Raw genomic sequence first — 24453 nt, forward strand, 5'->3', positions numbered from 1 at the left:
GTAAAATGCTAGAAGACTACTGGGGGCCATCTAAAAAAATTCTTGGAGATCTGAAATTCCTTGAAAGCTTAAAGGCGTATGACAAGGATAATATTCCTGCTATTATAATGAAGAGAATTAGAGACAGGTTTATTGATCATCCAGATTTTCAACCAGCTGTCATAAAAAATGTCTCATCTGCTTGTGAAGGGTTATGCAAGTGGGTGCGAGCCATGGAGGTGTATGACCGTGTTGCAAAAGTGGTTGCCCCAAAGCGGGCACGTTTGAGAGCTGCAGAAGGAGAACTGGACATTCAAATGCAGAAGCTAAAAGCAAAACAAGCAGAACTTAAGGAGGTAGTTGATCGCCTACAAGCTTTGAATGATGAGTTTGACAGCATGAATAACCGGAAGAGAGAATTAGAAAATAATATCGAACTCTGTTCACAAAAGCTTGTAAGAGCTGAACAACTCATTAGTGGTCTTGGTGGAGAGAAAGATAGGTGGACAGAAGCTGCACGGTTATTAGGAGGACGGTACATAGACCTTATAGGAGATGTGTTGTTATCGTCAGGAACTGTGGCTTATTTGGGAGCCTTTACGGTAGATTACCGCTTAAAATGTCAAAAGCAATGGCACGTCCTGTGCAAAGAAAAGAACATACCATGCTCCAGTGATTTTAGCTTAAGTAATACATTAGGGGATCCAGTCAAAATCCGTGCATGGCAGATTGCTGGCTTGCCAATTGATTCTTTTTCTGTTGACAATGGCATAATTGTTTCTAACTCAAGAAGATGGGCTTTAATGATAGATCCTCAAAGGCAAGCTAACAAGTGGGTTAAAAATATGGAGAAAACTAACAGGCTGTCAGTTATCAAATTATCTGACACGCATTATGTGAGGACATTAGAAAATGCGATTCAGCTTGGAACACCAGTCTTGTTAGAAAATGTTGGTGAAGAACTGGACGCTTTCATAGAACCCATTTTATTAAAGCTAACGTTCAAACAACAAGGAGTAGAATACATGAAATTAGGGGAAAATATAATTGAGTATTCAAGAGATTTCAGATTTTACATAACAACCCACTTAAGAAATCCTCATTATCTTCCTGAAGTGGCTATGAAAGTTTGTCTACTGAACTTCATGATCACACCTTTGGGTCTTCAGGACCAGCTTCTTGGAATTGTAGCTGCGGAGGAAAAGCCTGAGCTAGAAGAAATGAAAAATAAACTGATTATAGAAAGTGCAGCCAACAAGAAACAACTAAAGGAAATAGAAGACAAAATCCTGGAGGTCCTTTCCCATTCAGAAGGAAACATTTTAGAAGATGAAACAGCAATTAATATTTTGTCTTCATCTAAAGAGTTATCTGAAGAAATCTCTGAAAAGCAAAAAATTGCCTCTGTAACTGAGGTGGAAATAGATTCTACTCGAATGAGGTATAAGCCAGTTGCTGTTCATTCAGCTGTTGTCTTCTTCTGCATCTCTGATCTGGCAAACATTGAACCTATGTACCAGTATTCATTGATTTGGTTCATTAACTTGTATGTTCAATCTATTGCTAAAAGCAAAAAGAGTGAAGATGTAGAAGAGAGAATTAAGAATATAACTGAGCATTTCATGATAAGCATCTATAATAATGTCTGTCGTTCACTGTTTGAAAAAGATAAGTTGTTATTCTCCTTGCTTCTGACAGTAGGCATTATGAAGGGAAAAGACCAAATAGATGATGAGGTTTGGCGTTTCCTGCTGACTGGAGGTGTTGCTCTTGATAATCCTCACCCCAATCCAGCTCCAGACTGGCTATCTGACAAGTCATGGGCTGAGCTCGTCCGTGCATCTAGTTTGAAAAACCTCCACGGACTAATGGAACACGTAAGAGAGAATTTTTTGAAATGGAAACTAATCTATGACTCTGTAAGACCCCATGAAGAAGTCTTTCCAGATGCGTGGAACACACTGGTGGGGTTAGATCGCATGGTAATTCTCAGATGTTTGAGACCTGACAAAATTATCCCAGCAGTGGAGGAGTTCATTGTGAAAAACATGGGAAGAACATTTACTGAACCACCGACTTTTGATCTTGGAAGGAGTTACAGCGATTCAAATTGTTGTGCCCCTTTAATTTTTGTATTATCACCAGGTGCTGATCCTATGGCAGGTGAGATTGGTGTTAAAAATCTTTTTTTATCTGGTTAAATGTCACTGAATGTGACTAAACTGCTAATAGTGTAGGCCCCTTCACTGTGTTACGGTTCTTTCAGTGGGTGTTTGGGACTTGGCCCAATCTTTATTACAACTCCTCCTCCAGAAAGTGTCCTCCCTCTGAGTTACTAATTAAATAGTGTATATGACCACACTTAAAAACACATCTGTTAAATGTCCTTTAAAAAAATAAACACCAAGATTACTTTTAAACTTGGGTTTATGCCAAAAGAATTGTAATATGGAGCCATAGAGAAAAGATGTATTTCCAGGAGGTACTGATTTTGATGGCAAAGCTGGAGGGTTATTTTTAAACAGGTCTAAAGAGCCAGTTTATAGCTCAACACCCAGAAACACTTGTGCCCATGCAACAGGGAGAGTAGAGAGCTGTAGTGCAGGCCGGGACTGAGCGCTCGGGGCTAAAGGAGAGGACAGACGTTTAACTGGCTAGTATTTTTTTATTATTATTATTTATACACCTAAATTTTAGCTTATGCCTCAGAAACACAGTGACTGGTACAGTATTTGATACTACTTCTGGGTTGTTGATGTGGTTTTGTTTTCAATTGAGTAGTATTTGTTGACTTCTGCCCCCTTAATTACTTTTTATATTATAAAAATGATAAAGATAACAGATCTTTCTAATACACTTTGTCTTTGCTTGCGTGTGTGAAACTTGCCATCATAGGTTTGCTAAAATTTGCCGATGATGTTGGCATGGGAGGCGCAAGCGTTCGAACTATTTCGCTTGGGCAGGGCCAGGGCCCAATAGCAGCAAAAATGATTGACCAGGCTCTTACTGATGGGACCTGGGTAGTGTTACAAAACTGCCACCTTGCAACTAGCTGGATGCCTGCCTTGGAAAAGATCTGCGAGGAAGTTATAGTGCCCGAGAATACCAACGATACCTTCAGGTAGGAGTTTGAATTGTTTCCTTTTTTTTGATGGGAGTATTTATTGTTTGCTGAAGACACTAGTAAAAAGAAATGAAACTTCTTTTGTGTAAACAGTGAAGTATGAAGGCCACATTGGCTTTGTGCAGTGATGAAATAAAGTTAGGATGTCATATTTTCTATATGTCCAATATAATCTACTTTATGCCTGTATTTTAGAACAAATTAGATGTTATCATTATGGTAAAGCAAATAATAAAACTTTGTCTGCTGCAGATCAATGTTGAGAATTTGCCAATATTGATGATTTTTTGATAATGTGCATTTCAAAATTCGTTTCAGGTTATGGTTAACTAGTTATCCATCAGAAAAGTTTCCTGTTAGTATCCTCCAGAACGGCATCAAAATGACGAATGAACCTCCAAAAGGAGTTAGAGCGAACCTTCTTCGATCATACCTTAATGACCCCATCTCCGACCCTGTGTTCTTTAGCAGTTGCCAAAAGCCAGAAATGTGGCAAAAACTGCTGTTTGGCCTTTGCTTTTTTCATGCTGTTGTGCAGGAAAGGAGAAACTTTGGCCCACTGGGTAAGTTTTGGATTATTTTGCAGGTTGTTTCAAAAAGATTAGTAGTTTTGAAATGCATTATTTAAGCCTGTCTGTACGAAGGCAGTATTGTTGTTAGCGATATTACAAAGGTGCAACCTGTGTTGCACAAACACAATAAAGTTTCAAAGCTGTTATTTGCAGGGATTCTTATTCAGGCAAAGCTGCTCTTGAAACTACTAAAAGTGTTACTCTGGGGCAGAACTAGAGAGTACCAGATAAATATGTTATACAGTAGTTACGTTAAATTATAGCATACTAAATTATTAATTTATTCTTACTAACTGCAGTAATTTATCCATCAAATCTAGTTCCATTTTAAATTTTCATAATGAAAGATGTATCTTCTTCAATTCTGCTTTTGTTATGTGTATACTTCATTTTAGCGAAGCTAATGCATGTGTTTACTTGGGGTGAAACTGAAATTTATGTAACTGCAGTGTGTTATTCATAACATCAATGAAAAATCTGTATTAGATTTGTAGTTGAGCTTTTTCTATAATCTTAAAATATTCAGAAAACTATATAGAATTCTGATTTTTTTCATGAAATGTATGAAATTATAGTTTCTGGGTTTTTATAACTATGTAGAGCTTAGACTCCTCATTGGTGTATGTGAAGTTCTCAGCCTTCCATTCCAAGTCTGTTTTTGTCATAACACTGTTATGAAACGTTATACTTTAACTGAAAGCCACTGTCCTTATTTTAATAGGCAGCTGCTTGAATAAACACGACTGCCAGAATGAAGATATTTATTTATTGTTTTAAAGTAAAAAATACCATTTTTGTAAGTGACAAAGAGGTCATTTTCAAAAGCAACAGCTACTGCTTAATGTGACCAGGTGTCTACGGGAAGAAGCATAGTTGCAGAAACAGCCCCATAGTTTGGGTTGTGCTAGGGGTAGAGGTTTTTTAAGGATTATCTTGTCTGATGTGTTCTCCTGGTTGTTTTTTATTGTACTGTTAACTCTGAATTTAATATACAAACAGCATTAATAGATAGGCAGATTCATTAAAAATTGAAATCAATCAATGAATTAAAACTCCTGTTTTCATCATCTCCAGACAGCAGCAGATACTTAAGATAAAACTAATTTTTCAGGAGTGTGTGATGACAAAATGCCTGTGCTTATATTTTCATTATGTAGAACAATGGTAACAGTGCCTTAGGATACAGTATTGTTATGGAGTCGTATTCTCCATTGTGCAATAAACAGCCTGATAAGTTCTAGGAGATTCTTCTAGGCCCTGTCTGGTGGCTGTTACCTACAGCTCTGTAGTAGCAGTATAGTACCGACACCATCATTTCCTAAGCATGGTCATCAATGGAGTGCACCCATTGCCCTGTATATCTTTTCTGAATCAAACAGGTTGGAATATTCCATATGAGTTCAATGAATCCGACCTCAGAATCAGTATGCGACAGATCCAGATGTTTCTGAATGACTATGAAGAAATCCCATTTGAAGCTCTGACATATCTAACAGGTACAGGCACTGCCCCCTCTAACACGTGTTGACTTGTTGGCCCTTTCTGTTGGTACAGCGATATCCTGATGAATGCTTGACAAATGGGGTGGGTTCCAGTCAGCTTTACTTTCTTGGCTTTCCACATCCAGATGAGTTGAATCCCAAGCCCTCAGATGTCATTGCTGTCTGGGCTCGTATATATCATAGCTAGAAGGATTACTAATGGTCCAGCAAGCCTTCTGGTCTTTGTTTTGTATATGTCAAGTCAAAATGTCAATGGTCTCTGTTTCACCTTGGCTGATCAATACGACCCTGACACAGTAAACACTGGCAGTTTACCAGAGGGTGTGATAATACTTATCAGTTTAAAGCAGGAGGTGTTGACCTGTGTGAAGGATTTGGTTGCTGTGGCTACTCAAGTCCCTTTCTCCAGAAAGACCGCTGCTTCTTGGCATCTCCTTTGTCAACCTTATAAAGGTTATAAACCTTAAAAATTTCTGATTTTTTGCTACTATGATGATTAGATTTATGAAAAAGAATTCCAGGTAATAACTGTGAGTTTTTAGCTGTTTTTCTGTATCGGCATGAAATTCTCCTCGTTGCTTGCCCACAACTTAAATCTCTTCAACCTCTTCTGCACAGGGTATTACATATTTGTGATCCCCTATTTTCTGCTGCATACATACATAATCAGGTTAAGTCACATGAAAGGGACAAGACAAGGATCAGCCAAATAGCACTGGTCAGATTTTGACAGTTCTAAAAATTCTTATGACAATTTCAAGCAAAAGAGCTGTCATTTTAAATATGAGATTATTTACTGTGGCATGAGTAGCAGCTTCTCAGACCAACTCATAGTGTTCCTTAAACCTTTCATCATCAAGACACTCGATTTTGGCCCACGGTTCCAAAGGCGTTAAAGTGGTTGATTTCCATTGAATCAATTGAAGTATAGGACTTAAAAAACTTTTGAAGATCTGAGGCTTCAGAACTTCAACTTACTGGAGCTACACATTATTGCGAAACCATTTTTATTTGTCAGTTAACTTTCAATTTTTCATTGTGATTTTCTTTATCCTTTCCCAGGGGAGTGTAACTATGGAGGCAGAGTAACAGATGATAAAGACAGGCGTCTTCTCCTGTCCCTTCTTTCCATAGTCTATAGCAAGGACATAGAGCAGGACAAGTATATGCTTACCGCTAGAGGTGACTACTATATACCACTACATGGTCCATATGAGGTGAGAAGATAACAGCCGTAAATTCTCTCCCGAGTTATTTGGAAAAACCTTATCAAAACACTGTACTTTGATATGCTGGATACAATAAATAGAAAGTAAAATATATTAGATCACAAAGCCATACCAGAATATATCTTATGTATGATATATGAATCTGGTACTTAATATCTAATGCAACCCAGTGGAGGTAGGAGTGGATCATCCAATATTCTGATGTTTGTAAGAGTCAGGCTTTAGGAATTTACAGGGTACATCTTCACTTTCTTGCAACCACTTTTGCTTTGAAAGCAGTGATCAGGACGAGAAGGTGGAATGGCAGACATATACTCAATTTTCATCCCCTTCTTCCCTTCTAACAACTGCATAGAGATGATAAATGTGTTGAAATCCCACCTGCTGGTGTAGACAGCAGTTGTAGGGATGATAAATACAGCATCCTACCCTCCTTTGTGACACCTACCAGTGCTTTCTAATGTACATTACTTTTTCTTGCTTTCTCTTGCTACTTATATGAGGGTGGTAAGGATTCCTCAGTGAGTCTTTGAATCATTCAAAACTCTTTCTGTTTATCTCTGTGGAATGACTAAGTCAATTCCTGGATACATTTAAATGATGAACTGATGTATTTCATTGTAAATGGGAAGGTTCTGTCCAGGCTGGGCTTACTGATCGTTTATGAATATAATCATTGCATGATTGCATGATTTCTAGTATCTAAATGTTTCTTTACAGTCTTACATTGAATACATACGATGTTTACCAATTACAACCCACCCTGAAGTATTCGGACTTCATGAAAATGCAGACATCACCAAGGATAACCAGGAAACTAACCAGCTATTCCATGGAGTGCTCCTTACTTTACCTAGAGAAGCAGGAGGAGGCGGCAAGTCCCCTCAGGTAACTGGTAAAGATCAATGTGCAGTCTGGGAAGGTGCCCTTTCCTCTCATGCCCTCAGTCTCGGAGCAATCCAAGACGTGTCATCACACGACTGTGGCATTGGGAGTCGATGTGAATGTCCCTGTAGAGAATCAGATGGTTTTGACATAGAAGAACCTCTAATGATGGAAGATACCCTAATGACTTGAATGTCAATGGCTTAAAACTACACAACCCCCCCGGCTGAGTAGAACATGTAATTCGAATGTTTCTTTCATATTTAGTGTTTTAAAATAACAGTTATGAACTGCAATGGCACTTCCAGTCTGTTATTACTCAGTGAACACTTGGTTTTTGAGATACAATCTTTTTCCTTCCCCTTGACTGCTGCGTCAGTGTCTTCAGTCCTGAGCATGTAACTGTGTTATTGCGTTTGTGACTCGTGTGGCATAAAGACAGGGTGTAGTTTGGCAGAATGGAATCTCCTGGACACAGACCTCACTGTCATCTACCCCTCCACGGGACCTGGTTGTGGAGATAATGGGAATTTCTTTCCTTCATCCGGTCCTGGTGGCTCAGGTTACTGAGGTCAAGTCCGTGCCCCTTTGAGGCATAGATGAATGACCTTTCAAGCCCCTCTGACTTTACATCCTGTATTTTATATGCAAGTGGATTCTTGAAAAGTGGAATCAATGGACCTTCATTTCCTGTGGGGTTGTCTAGGGATATAAAGCTGCTCTCATGGCTAGGGGATTCATGCGGTCTTCCCATAATTTTCCCTATGCTGCATGGTTCTCTTTTCTTTCGTTGTGGCAGTAGTAGGATTGTGCTTGTCTGTCCTGCTTCCCCTTTCCTTAGAAGTTGCCTAAAACCTTTTTGTAAATTAAAGTGAAATTACTAACAAATTTAAAATTATTGAGAAGGGGAAAGGAGCAAGGAGACACATGCAGAGACAGACAGGATGACACACAAAGAAAGTAAGAGCATGTAAGCATTATTTCTTTAGGAAAATGGACTAAAATACCTATGCGGTTATACAGAAGAAATAGAAAATCTATAGTGTTCTATGGAATTTATTGAATAAAAATAGATGGAAAAAGGGAAATTCCTCACTCACTGCAAACTTCTGATTTCAGGAAACTGTTGAAGAATTGGCACAGGACATCCTATCCAAATTACCAAGTGGCTTTGATGTTGAAGAGGTTATGAAGGTATACCCAGTACTCTATGAAGAGTCCATGAATACTGTTCTTAGGCAAGAACTAATTCGATTTAACAGGTATGGCTCAGTGTTTTGTGTAGCACTACTAATATCAAAATATGCTTCTGCAAAATATGCTATAACTGCCTTAAACAGTTATAAGCCTTTTGCAGTACGTTGTTCTTAACAACATAGATTCTGCTTTGGATGAACCTTTTAAAAATGCTTGAAAGCTGCAGCTGTCTTCCTCAGTATAGAAATAGTACCTATGTTCTTGGAGTATGAACTTAAATCAGACTTGAGTTTGTTGTGTTGAGGTAGGGCAGCCTACTTTATTCTTTTTAAGTCATATCCGGGCTCCAATATTCATAGGACACTATATTAATCAGTGTTGAAATCTTCAAAGCTCTTGTCACTTGATTTCCCTTGTCTAGCATAAGAATTTTCATTGTTTTTCATTTCTCTCTGTGTGTTGTTTCTTTGCTTTCCCAAAGTTAAGTAAGAGTTTTGGTAAGTACAGGTGAGATAAGGAATTTCTGACAGGACATTTACCAGCTTTGATCGGCCCTTCATTCAAGGCAGACGCAGAGTTCTCTAGTTCGGTAGTAAGAAGTAAATAAAGACCTGACAATTTCTTTATTTTATCCGAAGGCTTACTGAAGTTGTTCGGAGCAGCCTCATTAATTTAGGCAAAGCCATTAAAGGCCAAGTGTTGATGTCATCTGAACTTGAAGATATTTTCAGCAGCGTGCTAATGGGAAAAGTACCATCAATGTGGGCTGCCAAATCCTATCCGTCACTGAAGCCACTGGGAAGTTATGTGTCCGATCTCCTCTGTCGTTTGGCCTTCTTCCAGGTATGCTAAGGACTTGGTAGTTGAAAGCTGAATGGAGAAAATGTGTATCAGTGTTGTCCCAGCTCAGCAGTATCCTTATAGCTCCAGATTATGAACTACTTGCACATATTCAGGACCAAATATACACTGCATTAACAGCACTGGAATTAGCTGGGCAGTTTCTCAGCATGGTGAGTTGGGCGTATAATCCTTTGGTGCTAATCCAGTGCTGCATTTGGTATTTCTATTTTTCTATTTCTAGAAGATGCATTTTACTTTGCATTGTTGTCTTAGTGACTTCCCTGCTCAAAGGACACTGAGCCAGGTGTGAGAATGCTCTGGAAACTGCATAATGGGCACTATTGAATTTTATATATGTGACTGTAAATCTCTTTCAAGTTTAATAAAAAGTGGCACCACTTCCACATGCTTTTTGAACAAGCTATTTTATTCTTAATTCACCCTTCCATTATTTCCCTTTAATTCTCAGCGCTGTCTTCAAATTACTTAATATTTCAGATGTACCTTAAATAGCTGAGGTACTGAGATGTAGTGGAACTCCATACAAGTCATGGGGCAGAAAAGCTAGAAAGAAGCGTCTGAAAGATTTGTATAAGCAGCAGAGTTTCCTGTTTGCTGGATCAGAGCACCAAATGGGCTTCTTTTGACTCCAGATGGCTTAGAGTAATGTGCGGACATTCTGTCCTTGCCTTGTTTTTTCCTACAGCCTTTGTGATATCCAACAGAGATACTGGCCCAAGATCTCCTTGTCTGGCGCCTTTGTAGTGGCATGATTTCCTCTACTAAGACTGGATGTGTTGGCTGTAGTGAGTGCCCTCACAGTGGTGAAGATAAAATGTGAGAAAATTCGGCCTTTTTTTCATGCCAGGAGATTGGTGTTTACAAGACATGGGGACATTGATAGAAGAAGTGTCCAAATTCAATTGCTTTTTTTTTTGCTGGCCTGTATCTAGACTTACCAAAATATGCTTATGCTGCTTTCTGAAATTTCTTTGTCAGTAGCATATTTGTTTTTTCTCTCTGTATTCAGGATTGGATCACTAATGGGCCACCCGCAGTCTTTTGGCTGTCAGGATTCTTCTTCACTCAGTCTTTTTTGACCGGTGTTTTACAAAACTATGCCAGAAAATACACCATCCCAATTGACCATATAGGATTTGAATTTGAGGTAAGAAAATACAGGGCAAGCTGTTTTTCTCAAACAGCTTGACATTTGTTCTGGGGCAGCAAGGAATAGCATTTTTAAATGAAATTTTATTTAAAAGACTAATTTAAGACTATCACTCGTAGGATTTAATATACTCCAGATAAAAATAAAATCAAGCAACGGTTTAATCATTCTAGGTGATGAAACAGGAGCACACGATGGAGAAAATGCCAGAAGATGGGGCTTATGTGAGAGGCCTTTTTTTGGAAGGTGCACGATGGGATAGAGAATCCTCAGTAATTGGAGAATCACTTCCAAAAATCCTTTATGATTCTTTGCCCATAATTTGGCTGAAACCTGGAGAAAGTTCCAGATTTCTTCATACGAACATCTATTCGTGCCCTGTATACAAGACAAGTGCAAGAAGAGGTGTCTTATCCACTACTGGCCACTCAACCAACTATGTTCTCTCAATCGAACTCCCTTCAGACAAGCCTGAGAAACACTGGATAAATCGAGGTGTGGCAGCACTGTGCCAATTAGACGACTGAGAGTATGCAAGTCAAAACATTCTCATTTTGTTATTAAAAGATATCCTCTACTCCCTAATGGCTGCAATTATTTTTTTTATATCAGGATTTCCTGCTGACTTCAAAGCAGCTCTCTGATTCCTTTGGTTTTAGCCATTATCAGCCACTGAGCAAGAGTGAGTGAAAACAGAATGCTATAAACTGACATTTATTTCAAAGGCCTGGGCTGTAGCTTGCAATCGATCCGAATGAACGGAACTCCCATCAAGCTACCCACATCATTACAAACCTTAGGAATCCTAATATTACCCACTTAGCTGCTATCAGAGGGCTTTTTTTTTTTTAAAATGAAATTGGGCCCAAAGGGCTTTGCTGCTGATTTTAACAGGAATCTAATCCACAGCTCTTGCAAATGAGACTCTGTGGATTTGCCTACCAGTTCTGTGTCCCAGGAGTACGTAGGGCAAGGAGGGAGGAGATGAGAGAAGTCGTGTTGTCAGTATGTAAAGCTAGCCTTGGCTAGAGGGAACTACTGGAGCTCTATTATAAAACTATGGTAACTGACACCCCTTGAGGATGCGCCTCAGAATTTCCATGGAAAACTGCTAGACAGCACACGCATCGGGAACCTGCCATTTCTCAGAGCAGTATGCTTGTCTCATCATTTTTAAACATTTTTGTTTCAATGTTATTTACCTACATATCCCAAGTGCATGATAAATAGAACTGTTTCCTTTGCCCCACAGTCTCATTTTACTTCCTTGTCTTGCCCTCTTCTGTGTTGGACTAATAATCATGTACTTACTTAGGCTTTTTCATCAGAGAAGCTCAAAGTAGCTTGCAAACATTAATTAAAAATAAAATAGCCTGAACAGCTTCAAAGAGCTGTGCAGTCATTAACTAATCCCCCCAGCATGCCAAGAAGGTTCTAAAGATGGATCACTAGACTTGTTGTGTACACAGTACAAGAGAAGTACAAAAATCAAGGCAAACATTTAACACACCCCCCCACTGCATAAACATCCACTAATTTAGAGTCTTGTATTTTTTTTTATTGCCCAAACTGCAGCATTTTAATGACTTGTTCAGGGCCTCACAAAGCGAGAGATGCAGCAATTCCCAGTTTTCTGGTCCAGTCATGAAGTGATGCTGCTACAACTCATCAAAACATATGTTTTTTGTTATAGGAGTTTATCGGTTGTGTTGTGCTTAGCTATTATAGTTGAAAAAGTGTTAATTATTGTTTTATTAACCACTGCTTTGTTTTATAAAGATATTCATAAAATAGTAACTTTTGAGAATGGTGTCATACAGGTAAGCAAGAAGCATTACAGATCAGTTGTACAATGCTGCTCTGCACAAAGATACACACAGGTAATAGTGCAGTGTCTTCAGGTACCATATTCAATGCCTTATTAACGATACAGTATTCAGGCATTTGGAGCATCGTTATTGTTACACGGTGACTGGGGCAAAGATGTCAGGCCAGGCCACTTCATGGATATTTGTTTTAAAAAAGGGGACAGAGGTGTGCAGGTGTTTCAACTTACTGATGGGAAGAAACTACTCTTGACAATTCAGAGTAAATGATATTTGGCACCTATCGCAAAAATAAAACTCGTTTATGACTGTTACAGCACAGTGATCCAAATTGACAACAGTTTTTAAGAGAAGAGTGTTTCAGAGCTTTTCACAAATTTCATTCTTTGCTTTCTGGTGCTGGAAAGTCATGAGATTTGTGAACTAGTTAATAATGTCTCAAGTACTTACTTTGAAAAATTAATGGGCTGTCCAGCATTTTAAAGCATCTCAAATAATGTGATGCTGTTATTGCTTTTCAGTTATAAGCAAGTGGATACTCATATGAGTTACTTAAGTCTACTTGAGACTTTTAAAAATTCCTTATTTATAATTCCCTTCAGAAATAAATTTATTTTTTTATTTCAATTTAGTGTAAATCTTCTGTAATTTTAGGGATGTTCTTCTGAAATAATCTCCAACCTAACAGTATGTGCTCAGGAAAGAGTTGTGACTATAATACAGACAGTAAATTTAGACTGCTATTTATATAGCTGTTTATTCACCTGATGAGTCACAGCATCAGTGCCTTCATTAGCCACATGAATTTTAACAATTAAAAAGATTCAAATGGTAGATTAATGGCAAAGAATGAGCCTAAGCTTCCATTCAAAACCCTTATCTCTGCACACTTTGAATTGCCTCGGTTGACACATCTCTGCACTGCTGTATCAGAACCAGAATAGGAAAAGACTGTATTTGGACTTCTTTCAATGAAGGATTAAGCAGTGTGTATAACCATGTTTTTATTTTACTGGTTTTATTCCATCGTCCTTTTCCTAAGCTAAAGTTTTGGTTTGTGTCTTCCTGGCAGCAATAAATTTGCAAAGCTCCTACTGACAGGCAGAACAATGGCACTCTATATGTTACTTCCCACATGAGGCATTCCCAGGAAATAATTAGATGGGAATAGATATCCTTGTGGACTGGAGCCATAAAGGGTAGTGAGAAATTGGGCTAGCCAGTACCTGTCAGGCTGACTTGCTCTTCTCATTGTTTCTTTGTGCTTTTTCATCCGCTTGTATTTTTTACATTCTCACAAGTGCATTCCTGGGGGAGGAATGAGACAAGAGTCTACCTTGAAAGAATATCTCTTTGCCACTGTCTGTTAGGGCTCGGAGAGTTTAGGATGAGTTGGAGAGCTCGAAAAATGAGATTACATTGGCTTTTCCCACTTTAATAAGAAATAATATACAATGCATTTTTCAGATTTGCTTTTTTTGCCACCGTTAACTTCTAGCTGGAATAGGCTGCTGCTTATACCCCCTGTCTTTAAAGCAGCTGTGGGCTGTGCTTATGCAGTCTCCCAATACTGTGTGGCTCTTGTCCACAGCTTAGTCTCATTGGTACTTCTAGCCTGAAGCACAGAAGGCTCCCCTAACTTCCCTGAGGAGAACGCATAAACAGCTTGGTAAAGCCAGGGGATGGAAAAGGAGCCAAAACAACTGGTGACCAATGAGGGGGAAATTAATTTTGTTTCACTTCCATTCATGAGGCAGCTGTGAAGCAGAAATACACCTTGTACTTAAGAGACAGAAGAGATAGTTGTAGATACTTTCTTTTAATAAAGTTGGGGTTGTGTCTGTTATGTAAGGCTTAAAACCTGACACTAAAATAATTGTTGAGAAAGCTAATGCTCTGATTCTGTTGAAAAGCTAATGATGTAAGGAATTCACAGTGAAGACACCCAAAGCATCTTAAGATTGCTCCCACAGGGATACCCTGAAGGGACAGTTATCAGTCAGTCCATACATGGGAACCTGAGGAACCCAACACTGGAATGTTTTATTCTGAGTTGTGTAATGGCATTCCAAACTTTGCATTTCACATCCACACCCTCTCCAAAGGAAGAGGGGAAAAAAACTGACATAGAGGATCTAGGCCACTCCCCTACAGTTTGCAAAAAGAAAAGAGTGGTAACATTTCTGCTGTCTCTTTGCTACTGTCCATTTAGAAACGATACTTCAGTATAAGGATACTATGAAACAAACGTTTCTCCAGGGAAAACAGGCAGAGCCCGGATAAGACAGGAAGGAGTGCAGCTGCGTGATGCACTCACTGTATTCCCACTCGCATTCGGAAGCTCTAGAGGCACCGTGTCTGCTTGATTTTCCTGGACTTTCTTGATTTTTGCTGACCCTTACACAAGGCACTGCCTTGAATCACAGTTAAGCACATTTAATCCTCTAACCACCAGACAGCCCTGCAATAGATTAACAGTGTTCGAAAATCTGCTGTAATTTGTCCTGATGTCAAAGTCATCTTTGTATCATGCCTCACTCCTTGAAAAGTGTTACTTTTATTGATAAGTCAGTGGTTGAAATGTAATAAATACTAAACCAGCCTTATCCATCATATGCAATGTATCAATTAGCTTGCTGGCCTCAGGAAATGCAGGAGCGAGTAACCAAAACAGCTTCATTCACAGTTATGCACGCAAATCACCTGAATTGCAGTCCACAGCTTAAATTATGTGATTACACATCACAGCTTAAATGACAGGTTATGAAACTTCATCATGGGATTTCAGGTATATTGGCTTAGAAATCTTCCTTAACTTTTCCTGGTGTCGCAACGTACGGCTTTGTTTATGAGCAAGACCCATAGGAGGCAGATGGATCTGGAAAAGAAAATCCCACCAGTTAGGTGCAAATTGAGAAGCTACAAGGAAAAGATGGCATCTGTACAGAGTAAGTTTCACCGAGTTTTATATTTCTTCACACTTGGGAGAGGGCAACTGTACCATCTCAAACCAGATTATTAGGTTTCTAGGTAAAGCACTCTCTGAGTGATTAGTGGTGTAACTTTCAGGCCCAAAATATTTTGTTTATTAAAATCCTATGTATTTTAGGCTTTAATAACCTTGATTTGTAGCTTGATATCAGAGTGTACTGATAAAATACTTAATGTAATAGAACTGCTGACAATGTTCCAGAACAGTAAGGCCTAAAAAACACTGAAAATTTCTGGGTAGATATCGTAGAGCACCGTGTGCTTTATTCATATCTACCTAACAAGTCACAGAATAACCCCCACCTGTATGCATTGAAAGACCGCCTTCTTATCGTTATGATTATATATACCCTTTTAAAACGTACAATCAATGTCATTGACTCCACAAGCAGAAGGAGCAATAGGTGACAGGCTCTTCCTTTGATTGACAAAGTCTTTATAAGTCATAAGACTGTTAGTGGGAGTCATGCAGCTATATCCCCCCTGCTAAGTGACTGAGAAATGTAGGTGTTAGCAGTCATAGATGCTGTTGTTGCTGAGGCTGTCATCAGGTAAGGTATCTGTTTAGGTTCAAATAGTAGTAAAAGCACTGACTAAAGCAGCAATAGAGATTTCTAGAATCTGAAAAATAACCATCTTCCAGTTTGTCTGAGAGAGCCTATCTACAACTGATCCTCTGAGATTTTGAAGTCAATGCGAAGCATACATTTTAAGCCCATTTCTAGGATTATTGTTTGCCAGTTGTGTGGTGTTACTCTGTATACCAGAGAAAAAGAAAAAAACTATATGTGAAACAGATGCTAACAGTGACCATATACTAGGCCAGCACCTGATGAAGATACAATTTAATTTTAACCATGACTGTCTTGACAAGGAAATGATAGATCTGAAAATATAGACTGATCAACAGGAGTAGAGGGGGAAGTCTCTGTGGAGAAGCATAAGGTACTACAGCAGTGAGGAAACTATACCGAATGGTGCTACAGAAGACATTGCCGCAACTTCCAGTATTTTGGCAATCTTGGACATGCTTTTCTTTAGGAACAGGGAAAAAGAAGCAGCAACATAGGCAGATGTTTTATAAGACCTGATTTATGAACAGTAGTTATCAGTAAGGCAGGGTATAAAAATTTCTTTATCTATACCAAATTAAATTAGTATTTTTATTCTCCTTATTTTCTTTTACTATGTGTAAAGATTAACAGATTTGATCCCCTTACTGTCTTTTCCTTCATTCTTTGGTTGGACAAGACTGCCTAAATTTTCACAGGCCTTGAGAGTTCAGCTCTTGAAACCCCAGTTAGGGTTTGACTCCTTATTTTGAGAAGAAATTAGCCCATTTACAGTGAAACAAGATACATGAAGAACATTTTGATCTAAATTTGGCTTATTTGGCTCTGATTTAGCATAGCATTTAAATACTGCCTTATCTAAAAATGCAGTCTAGTGATAGTGATGTGAACTTATGGTCTCATTGTCCAGTGAGAGCTAAGTGGGTATAAATGAAGATTTTGTGACTAGATTTATACTCACAGGTCTCGGGTAGGGGATGTTATAGTGAAGTCCCATTTCTATTCTTGCCTCACATTCTTCTATACACTGCTTAATCAACTTTGGATCTGTTACCTACGATCATACAAGCAAATTTTTTGTACAAGTACAGCAAATACCAACTGAATGCTCAAGCATAAGTGATGCAAAGCCACATGACTTTCTTTAGCTTTTTTTTTGGCTATCCCAAAGATAGAGTGATTGCATTTTTCGCATCCATAAAAGGTAACATTAGTATATGCCTTGACTCAACAGTTCTGGGCTTGATGGCACTGGATAGTAAGGCCCAGAGGCTGTCATGGCTGAGGCTCTAGAAGGAGTTTTTTACCCAAACATGGTATTTTCTCTGTAAAAAGACAATACACATGTAAACTACTAATACATCTATGAACAAACACACTCACCCATTCATCACGCTGCAAGGTAGCTAGAGGAAAAAGCAAAGAGACTCCTTGGTCTACATTCTGCTACCATCCTATCCAGAAACACCCTTTAAAGTCAGAAATGCGGTGTAAATTGTGGCTTAAATTAATTTTTTGGGTTTTGCCTTACCTCAGTTTAGTCCCAGACCAAAACGGGATATAAATAAGTATAGTGATCTTGAATTACAAGAAGGACCTTTGATTGCCATTGAGTCTGTATTGCCCCTTTTAAAAGGAGTTTGAAACTTCTTCCTTAAGAAAAAAAATTAAAGTGCTTCTTTTAAAAGATATGCCAATAATTGTTGCTTTGAAAAGAAAAGAAAAGAATTATAAGAAGCTAGTGAGGTCTCTTTTCTGTTGCATGGGTAATGATACACTTAGATAATTTTCTAAAGATCAAAAGCTGCTTCAATTACACAGGCAGCATCTTTGTAATTCAATTTTTTCTTGGCATTTTTGTAGTGAAAACTCTAGACTTTTTAGACTGCTACAGTTGTTAAGGAAGAGTTGTAATTATCTGAGTTTTCTTACTGCTATTTTGGGGGTGAAATTTAAACTATAACCCAAATACGCCCACATTTAAGGTGAAGGAAATCGACTCTTATATCTTAGCATCCAATCACTAAGGCAGTGTAAAGAACAAGAGGAGAATCATTCAGTAATTCAAAACTGCAAGAACACTCACATTTTTGTTTTTTCGGAATAATGTTTTGGCTTCATTTTTAATATACTCTTTCTCTTTAAAAGTTTCTTCTATCTGTCCTGATGCCGATTGCCATTTTTTGGCTATTCTGAATATCTTGCGGTAAAGGCCAAGAACTTCTTGTCGAGTAACTGGTGTCATCTAAAAAAAACAGCACAGAACCCCAAACATACGCATGAACATTTGAGCTGCTTTTTCACACAATTTAATTTGTTTAAAACTATTTCCACCATCTAAAGACATGCTGAGCTATATGAAAAAACTGAAATAGCTGTAAACAATAATTAGCTGTTGAAAGCTAAAGACTGAGCCCAGCAAAGTATTTAAACTGATACTTAAATGTGTCTCCATTCAAACAGCTTAAGCTCTTGTTCAAAATTAAGCCCTTGGTTTAGCGCTTTGCTGAATTACAAGCCTCGTACTAGAATGCCCAGGTTGCGTTTTGCTGCTATTTTGCAACAGACATTGGGCAAGTCACCGAAACTCTGCGCATCCCCCTTCCTGTGAAATTGCTGTACCAATGCTGACCCTATCTTTGCAAAGCATCTTGAAAACCTGTGAATAAAATACATGATAAAACCAGCATGATACTGCTGAAAACCAGTATAGGTTTCAGAGGCCGAGAAGCTTATTTGTGATAGTGCTACAGTACGTAATAATGATTCTGCTGGAATCTGATGTGATGAAAAGGTGATGAAAGCTATTTTTTCTAAGCACTGCAGGAGAGGCAGACTAACTGTGGATTTAGGAAAGTCCTGAATGCCCTGATTTTCGGAGAACTGTGTACCTGCTGAGCCCACTCGATCAGCCTCCAGGTACGATAAGAATCTTTGTCAGAAATCAAGAATAAAATCCTATTCTTATTCTATGTAAACGAGCATTTTATCATGTAAGTAGTGACACTATTTCATGCCAGATTACAAATATCCCTGAGACAAATCCACTGCTGGAACACTTCCGACATGAATTAGATTTGCAGAAACAATGACTTCTGCTTACGGACACCGCAGCTGTTGAAGGTACCTTACTGTCAAAAGGAAGTTGCAACAGCACTACAAAGTATATAAGATGCAACGAGGAGCAAGTGTCAGGGACAGGACATTATGTGACTGTCTCAGGACCCATTTGCCAGGCTGGAGCTCTAGTTAATATGGCTAAATCTACCCTGAAATCAGACCTGTGTGCTGGAAACGGCTCCAACAGAGGACAGTTTGGAGCAGGATAATTCAGACAGCCTGAACTGCCCTCTGGAGAGAGCATTCTCTCCCTTGGTGATAGAGGAAAAGCTGCTTCTTAATGCATGGCCCTAAACTACTGCGGAACATTTGGCAATGAGGCTGTTGCTCACCTCCTTGTAGACTGGGGCAATTCCTGCTCTTATGTGTAGAGGAATAGGGTTTCAAACCAAAGTCTTCTCAGCCATAAGGTTCTCAAATGGCAGCCTCCACCACAGCTGCTGACCTCCACTGATACTTCAGCTCCTGCAGCTTCAGACAGTCACATAGTCTTTTCCTCACTATAGTCAGAATTACAGGTGCTAACCCAACAACACGGTTTGGCCCATAGTTCTTCTCACTAAAAAAAATCCCAAGGTATTAAATCCTAGCCTTTTTTGTCTGAACTCTTGCTGTGATCTGAAGACTTTCTGTTGTTTGATGAACTCCGTTAGGTATCTTAAGTACAGATATAAAACTGTTTTTCTCTGATTCTTAAGAAAGAACACTTTTATTTTCCTATTTATGTTTCAAAATGTTTAACCAATCATGCATTTTTCACCCAGATATAAAAATGATTCTTCCTACCCAGCAGAAAGTATTTCTAGTAAATGTTTATGGTATTTCTAGGAAACAAATATTCTCAATAAAATTGGTAGGTAGTCCCAGCTCGTCTAACACTTAGGAATAAATGCATCACTTTATCCATTCTACAGTTCCATTTCAGGCAATAAAATTAGTCATACACAAAGATATGTACGTATGTGTATCTGAAAAATTACTGCTTCCCACTGTCAAAAGTTTAGAAAGCAAACAATTCAAGGGCTGACTTAGCACAAGCTGAGGCCCAAATCATGTTCTCACCTAGAGCCCCTCCTGACAGCCTCACCCCTCTGCTTTTATTTGAAGGTGTCACCTTTGGTGGAGCTGGTAATACCCTTTCTTCCCTGCTGACAGCTAATAAAAGGTAGTACTGCACTAGACACTTTCAGCTTAAGTTTTCATGCAATCCATAATGAAAATAAGAGGAATAATGTCAGATGGGAAAAGTGTTTAAAATACAAGTTTAAATTCTGATGTACACATCAGACAATTTCCAAAGCCACAACACGGGACGGTGCATGCCCTATGCTTAGAGCTTTAATCACATCTGTTGCTTTTGGATTTTAAATATATCAAGAATCTGCTTAGAATTTAAGTTTTTCTTTCTTTCTTTCATTTCACAGTGTTGGAATTGATACAGAACTGTGTAGCCCCTCATCTAGGCATGGGCTGTTCTTTTCCATTATTGCTTTACTTCCCGCATATGCCTGATGATGTAAAAGACATTAAGCAGCTTTTCATATATACTCAGCAACCAGCCACTCCTGCGGTGTGTTTAGTCAACAATTTCTAACATTACAGACCTGCAAAGATACATAAATGAAGGTGTAAGGAGCCCTTCAGAGACTGAGGACCCCCTTCTATCATGGGAAAGGATGACAGCAACTAGGACAAAACTCAAAGCCTGGGATAGATTCTGATCTGAGTGGGAGCATAAACAGGGAATAATTTTACTGAGAGACAAATTACTTCCAACTTAAAATGCTGTAAATGAGACTGGAATTTTTTTCCTCTGGTATAAACAGAGCCCACACTGACAGAAATGTTAGTGACGGTACAAGTCATATCAGGTGTAATTTCGTCAAGTGACACTGCTTGTATTAGTTTTGTGGGTGTGCAAAATGATTCTGAGTGGGACAGAAGGGAAGATAAGGGAGGCTTTTATGTCCTTGTAGTTACTCATCTTGCAACTTACATCTTTGGCATTTAAATCATAATTATATTTCACATCTCTGGAATGCTAAGTGGATGTTACACCACTTTCCCACTAACACTCATCTTGCGGTAGTCACACCCATTGTTTAACTTCTACCACCCTTCATTTCGTTAGGGAATGCAGCCCACAGAGGTTAACCACAGGCGTTTTTGTCAAAAAGTACAGGGCTATTGTATTAGCAGAGCAAATTTCAGGTGTTTACTGCAACAAAACAAACTGGCAGAGGTCAAAGATAGGTCTGCATGCACAAACGTATCAATGGGAAAAGCAGTAAGTTGCAGGCTGGTTTTGAGCCGATTGTTAGAATTAAGCCTTTGGAGGGAAGCCAAGCATTGCCTTCCACATAAGCATTTGCTGGATGCTGTGGCAGGGTTCTGACAACGCAGGGTTGTATCGTTCTTTTGATCTACGTGCAAATCCCTGTTATCAATATGCAAATCAAGCACATGAAATACCCATTGTATCCAAACTTGCAAAGGAGGCTTGAGCTGTTAATGAGTTACTGTGATGGAGATGCAAGCTTTTTTCATTGTTAATTAAAACAATCCTTCAGACTATAAAATGCAATAACAAGTATTTTTTTTTAGGAAACCAATACACATTCCTTTGGATTCTTAGATAGTTGACCCAAAAGTTCAGTAATAATCAGTGAAACACCAGTCGTCTTTTGCTATTTGCAGCTTTGTTTAGAATTTAAATTAACATTTTATATGAAAGTAAAAAAAGGAAACTGTCAACTGCTCTGCAAAGTGACTGCAGTAGTTCACTGTCAAAAGGCAGCTGGCACAGAGGGCAAGCTGCACGGAGACTGACTACTTACAAACCATCAGCTAAATTACAGCCACTTCCCAGAGAGGGATGCTTGGCTAAGAAGCATGTCTGTCACTCTTCACCTATCTGCACAGCTCCTTTCCTGAAGTTATAAGTCTATTTTATTTCATCCTTTCTTTTCAAGTCAAGTGTGAGCTACTCACTTCAAATATAAAATCTGCCAGTACTGCGTACACAGAGGATTTTAAGAAACAAAGGGCAAAAGTAATAGCCTGTGGGGGAAAAAAAGGATATTTTAAAACAATACATTTCTTCTTTTACATCCCAGCTAAGTAGGGCATGCATTAGTAACACACGGTTAACTGCTGATGCTGAAACCATATTTGCTCAGGGGAGAAGATGGTAGGGAATAGAACTATGAAATCATTTGAAAAACCAGCTTTGAACTTCTCAGATGTAAAATGTTTTATTTAGGAGCAATACAACTTCTATTTGACAGCTGGTTTGCTACTGACAAGGAGTCCTGAAGACACAATGACAAACTTCTGGGCCGACTGCCTTCTCAATCAGGCTATGATCACATTTCTGTTATGGAAATCAAGGACATAATTCAAAAGCACAGTGTATCAACATTATAGTATGGAACATCATCAGCTTCAGCCTGTATCTCACATTTTCAAATACACTCTTTGGCTAATGCTTATTTTAAAAGATGCAAAAAATTTGTGCATAATCTGGGTTGACTTCCCCAAGATTTAAATTATACCACTTAGCTAAAGAGTGACCTGCAGTCTCTCTCCTCCTGCTAATGCAACAGATAATCAATCATTCCTTTCACAGCTCTCCACAGCAACTAGAGGTCAGTAATCCACATTTGTCTTTCCTGCAAGTCTGCCACAGTGAGTCTCTGGTTCTTAAGGCAGCAGGACAACAGAAACATTGAGTTCCTGTGGCACAAGAAGAGAAGGGGTCACAGATCCCTTGTGATAACTGAGCAGCTCACCAGTTTCTACAAACCTAATTTTATCTTCTTTTACTCAAATCAATGACTTAGTGGCCTGTGGTAGCTGCTACCCTGCAAACATTGACCACATGTGGCTGCAGTCTGTACCTAGCAAAGTGAAGAGTTCATTTGATTTTCATTCTTGATTGAACATTAATACCTTTTTTTTTTTTAAGATTCAGATGAAATGAAATTATAGCAAAACTTCAATCACAGCTACAATATCCCACATGTTGAAAAACAAACTAAAATGAAAGATCATATTATTCCATCATGGTGTTACATCCTCATTTCTGCAAAAGATGTAAATTGTACATTTCAAGACATTTCCATCAAGGATTAATTTGATTCCAAGTATTTCTCATTCTTTCCATCTACAAGCTGCGATCATAAATCTATGCACATTTGGTGAAAAAGAGCAAAGTTACTGAACCAAGTTGCTCAATACTGATATCTGAAAGGAAGATGACTTTCACATGGGTTTAGATTTTGTCACACCAGTATCTTTCTCTTGGCAAATTGAAGTGGTCTGAAACCCTGATCTGAAACACCAGTCGACATCTCTGAACCAGCCTCTATTTGTGTTTACCGTGTTCATCAGCTGGGATAAGAACTCTGCCATTCTATTCATGGGTCAGATTTCTGACTGAACTTGGATCTCTTTTAAGCTGTCTTTTACATATGGAGCGGTCTTCTGATCAGGAAAAGGAAACTGCGTGCCAAGAGAATATAATCAAATAGTAAAAGCAAAGACTTGGATTTTATTATTGGTTTTCACATATAATTTAAAATAAGTGAAATTGCAGAAAATTAGGTCATTGGAATAAATGAAAGTAGAAACCTTTAAGTAGCCCCTTCTGATCACACAGTTTGCAGTTACTTCAGACTTCCACCCAGTCTGAAGTGGTCAGGGCATTATCTGGATTTAGTAGGATGTGCAGACTCTTCCTCTGGGAGCACCTCCTGTGCCCTAGTAGCTTCAGGAAGAACAGAAATCCTGACTTAGATTGTGGAGAGGGGGAGGGGAAACAACAAAAAAAAGCTTTCCAGATTTCTTAGCTCTTCCCTTAAAGTCACACAGTGTCCAGGTAACTCTAAAGCAATGTGAAACAGTCTCTAGTCTTGTGCAACCCTGTCGCTCATGCTATCATTTATTTAGAACCATTTTCTCCTCCTTTGCGTTTAGTTCTCCATTACTTACAAGCAGAGAAAAGAGGTTTTAAGACAGCACAACAAATTTTGCGGAGAAACTGAAATCTTGGCTCTCCTCGGATGGCCTGACTTATATAACACAGAAGCACACAGTAATACACCAACGTGGACACAACACCCAGAATGGATTTAGGTGCCTTATTCATACCTTGGCTTCGAGACAAATGCAATTGAATGCATGAACAGAAATACTTCCCAGAGTTGGAAAGGCTCCCAAACTCAAGAACAGGTATAAATATTAATGCGGGCAGAGAAACAATCCCCCCTGCCCCCTTTCTTTCTTGGTTTTCTGGATCATTTAGCAAACTTTCATCAACCTTCAGTGGCCAAACGCTTCACTTTGTCCCAGGAAGTCCCAGGAAGTTGATGGATACCATTTTTAGTCACTATTGGACAACCATAGTGGGGCATGTCTTGAAAAAAAAGATTACATTTTCAG

At 38.8% G+C, this 24453-nt stretch overlaps 2 protein-coding genes across 4 annotated transcripts in view; one reads left to right on the plus strand and one right to left on the minus strand.

The window, feature by feature from the left end:
* The window catches only part of DNAH3 (dynein axonemal heavy chain 3), a 55678-nt gene extending 44330 nt beyond the window's left edge, over positions 1-11348 (plus strand). The window contains exons 51-60 of the mRNA XM_054080354.1: positions 1-2142; positions 2875-3100; positions 3422-3666; positions 5055-5171; positions 6240-6394; positions 7127-7294; positions 8411-8553; positions 9127-9331; positions 10362-10499; positions 10676-11348. Coding sequence (XP_053936329.1) covers positions 1-2142; positions 2875-3100; positions 3422-3666; positions 5055-5171; positions 6240-6394; positions 7127-7294; positions 8411-8553; positions 9127-9331; positions 10362-10499; positions 10676-11029 — 3893 coding nt within the window. The 3' untranslated portion in view covers positions 11030-11348. The remainder of the gene's footprint in view (positions 2143-2874; positions 3101-3421; positions 3667-5054; positions 5172-6239; positions 6395-7126; positions 7295-8410; positions 8554-9126; positions 9332-10361; positions 10500-10675) is intronic.
* The window catches only part of LYRM1 (LYR motif containing 1), a 23981-nt gene continuing 597 nt past the window's right edge, over positions 1070-24453 (minus strand). The window contains exons 2-6 of one of the 3 annotated variants that reach the window (XR_008452399.1): positions 17978-18136; positions 16853-16945; positions 15032-15206; positions 7260-7416; positions 1070-1190 (exon numbers count right to left, since the gene is read on the minus strand). Coding sequence is in view for 1 of the 3 variants with exons in the window: in XM_054080383.1 (XP_053936358.1) it covers positions 15090-15206; positions 16853-16945; positions 17978-18136 (369 nt within the window). In the remaining 2 variants the exon portion in view is untranslated. Of the gene's footprint in view, positions 1191-7259; positions 7417-9040; positions 9359-14866; positions 15207-16852; positions 16946-17977; positions 18137-24453 lie in introns of those variants that run through there. The other 2 variants (XR_008452400.1, XM_054080383.1) reach the window with 2 other exon arrangements.

This window comes from Cuculus canorus, chromosome 15, assembly GCF_017976375.1.
Source record: "Cuculus canorus isolate bCucCan1 chromosome 15, bCucCan1.pri, whole genome shotgun sequence".
Classification (NCBI taxonomy): domain Eukaryota; kingdom Metazoa; phylum Chordata; class Aves; order Cuculiformes; family Cuculidae; genus Cuculus; species Cuculus canorus.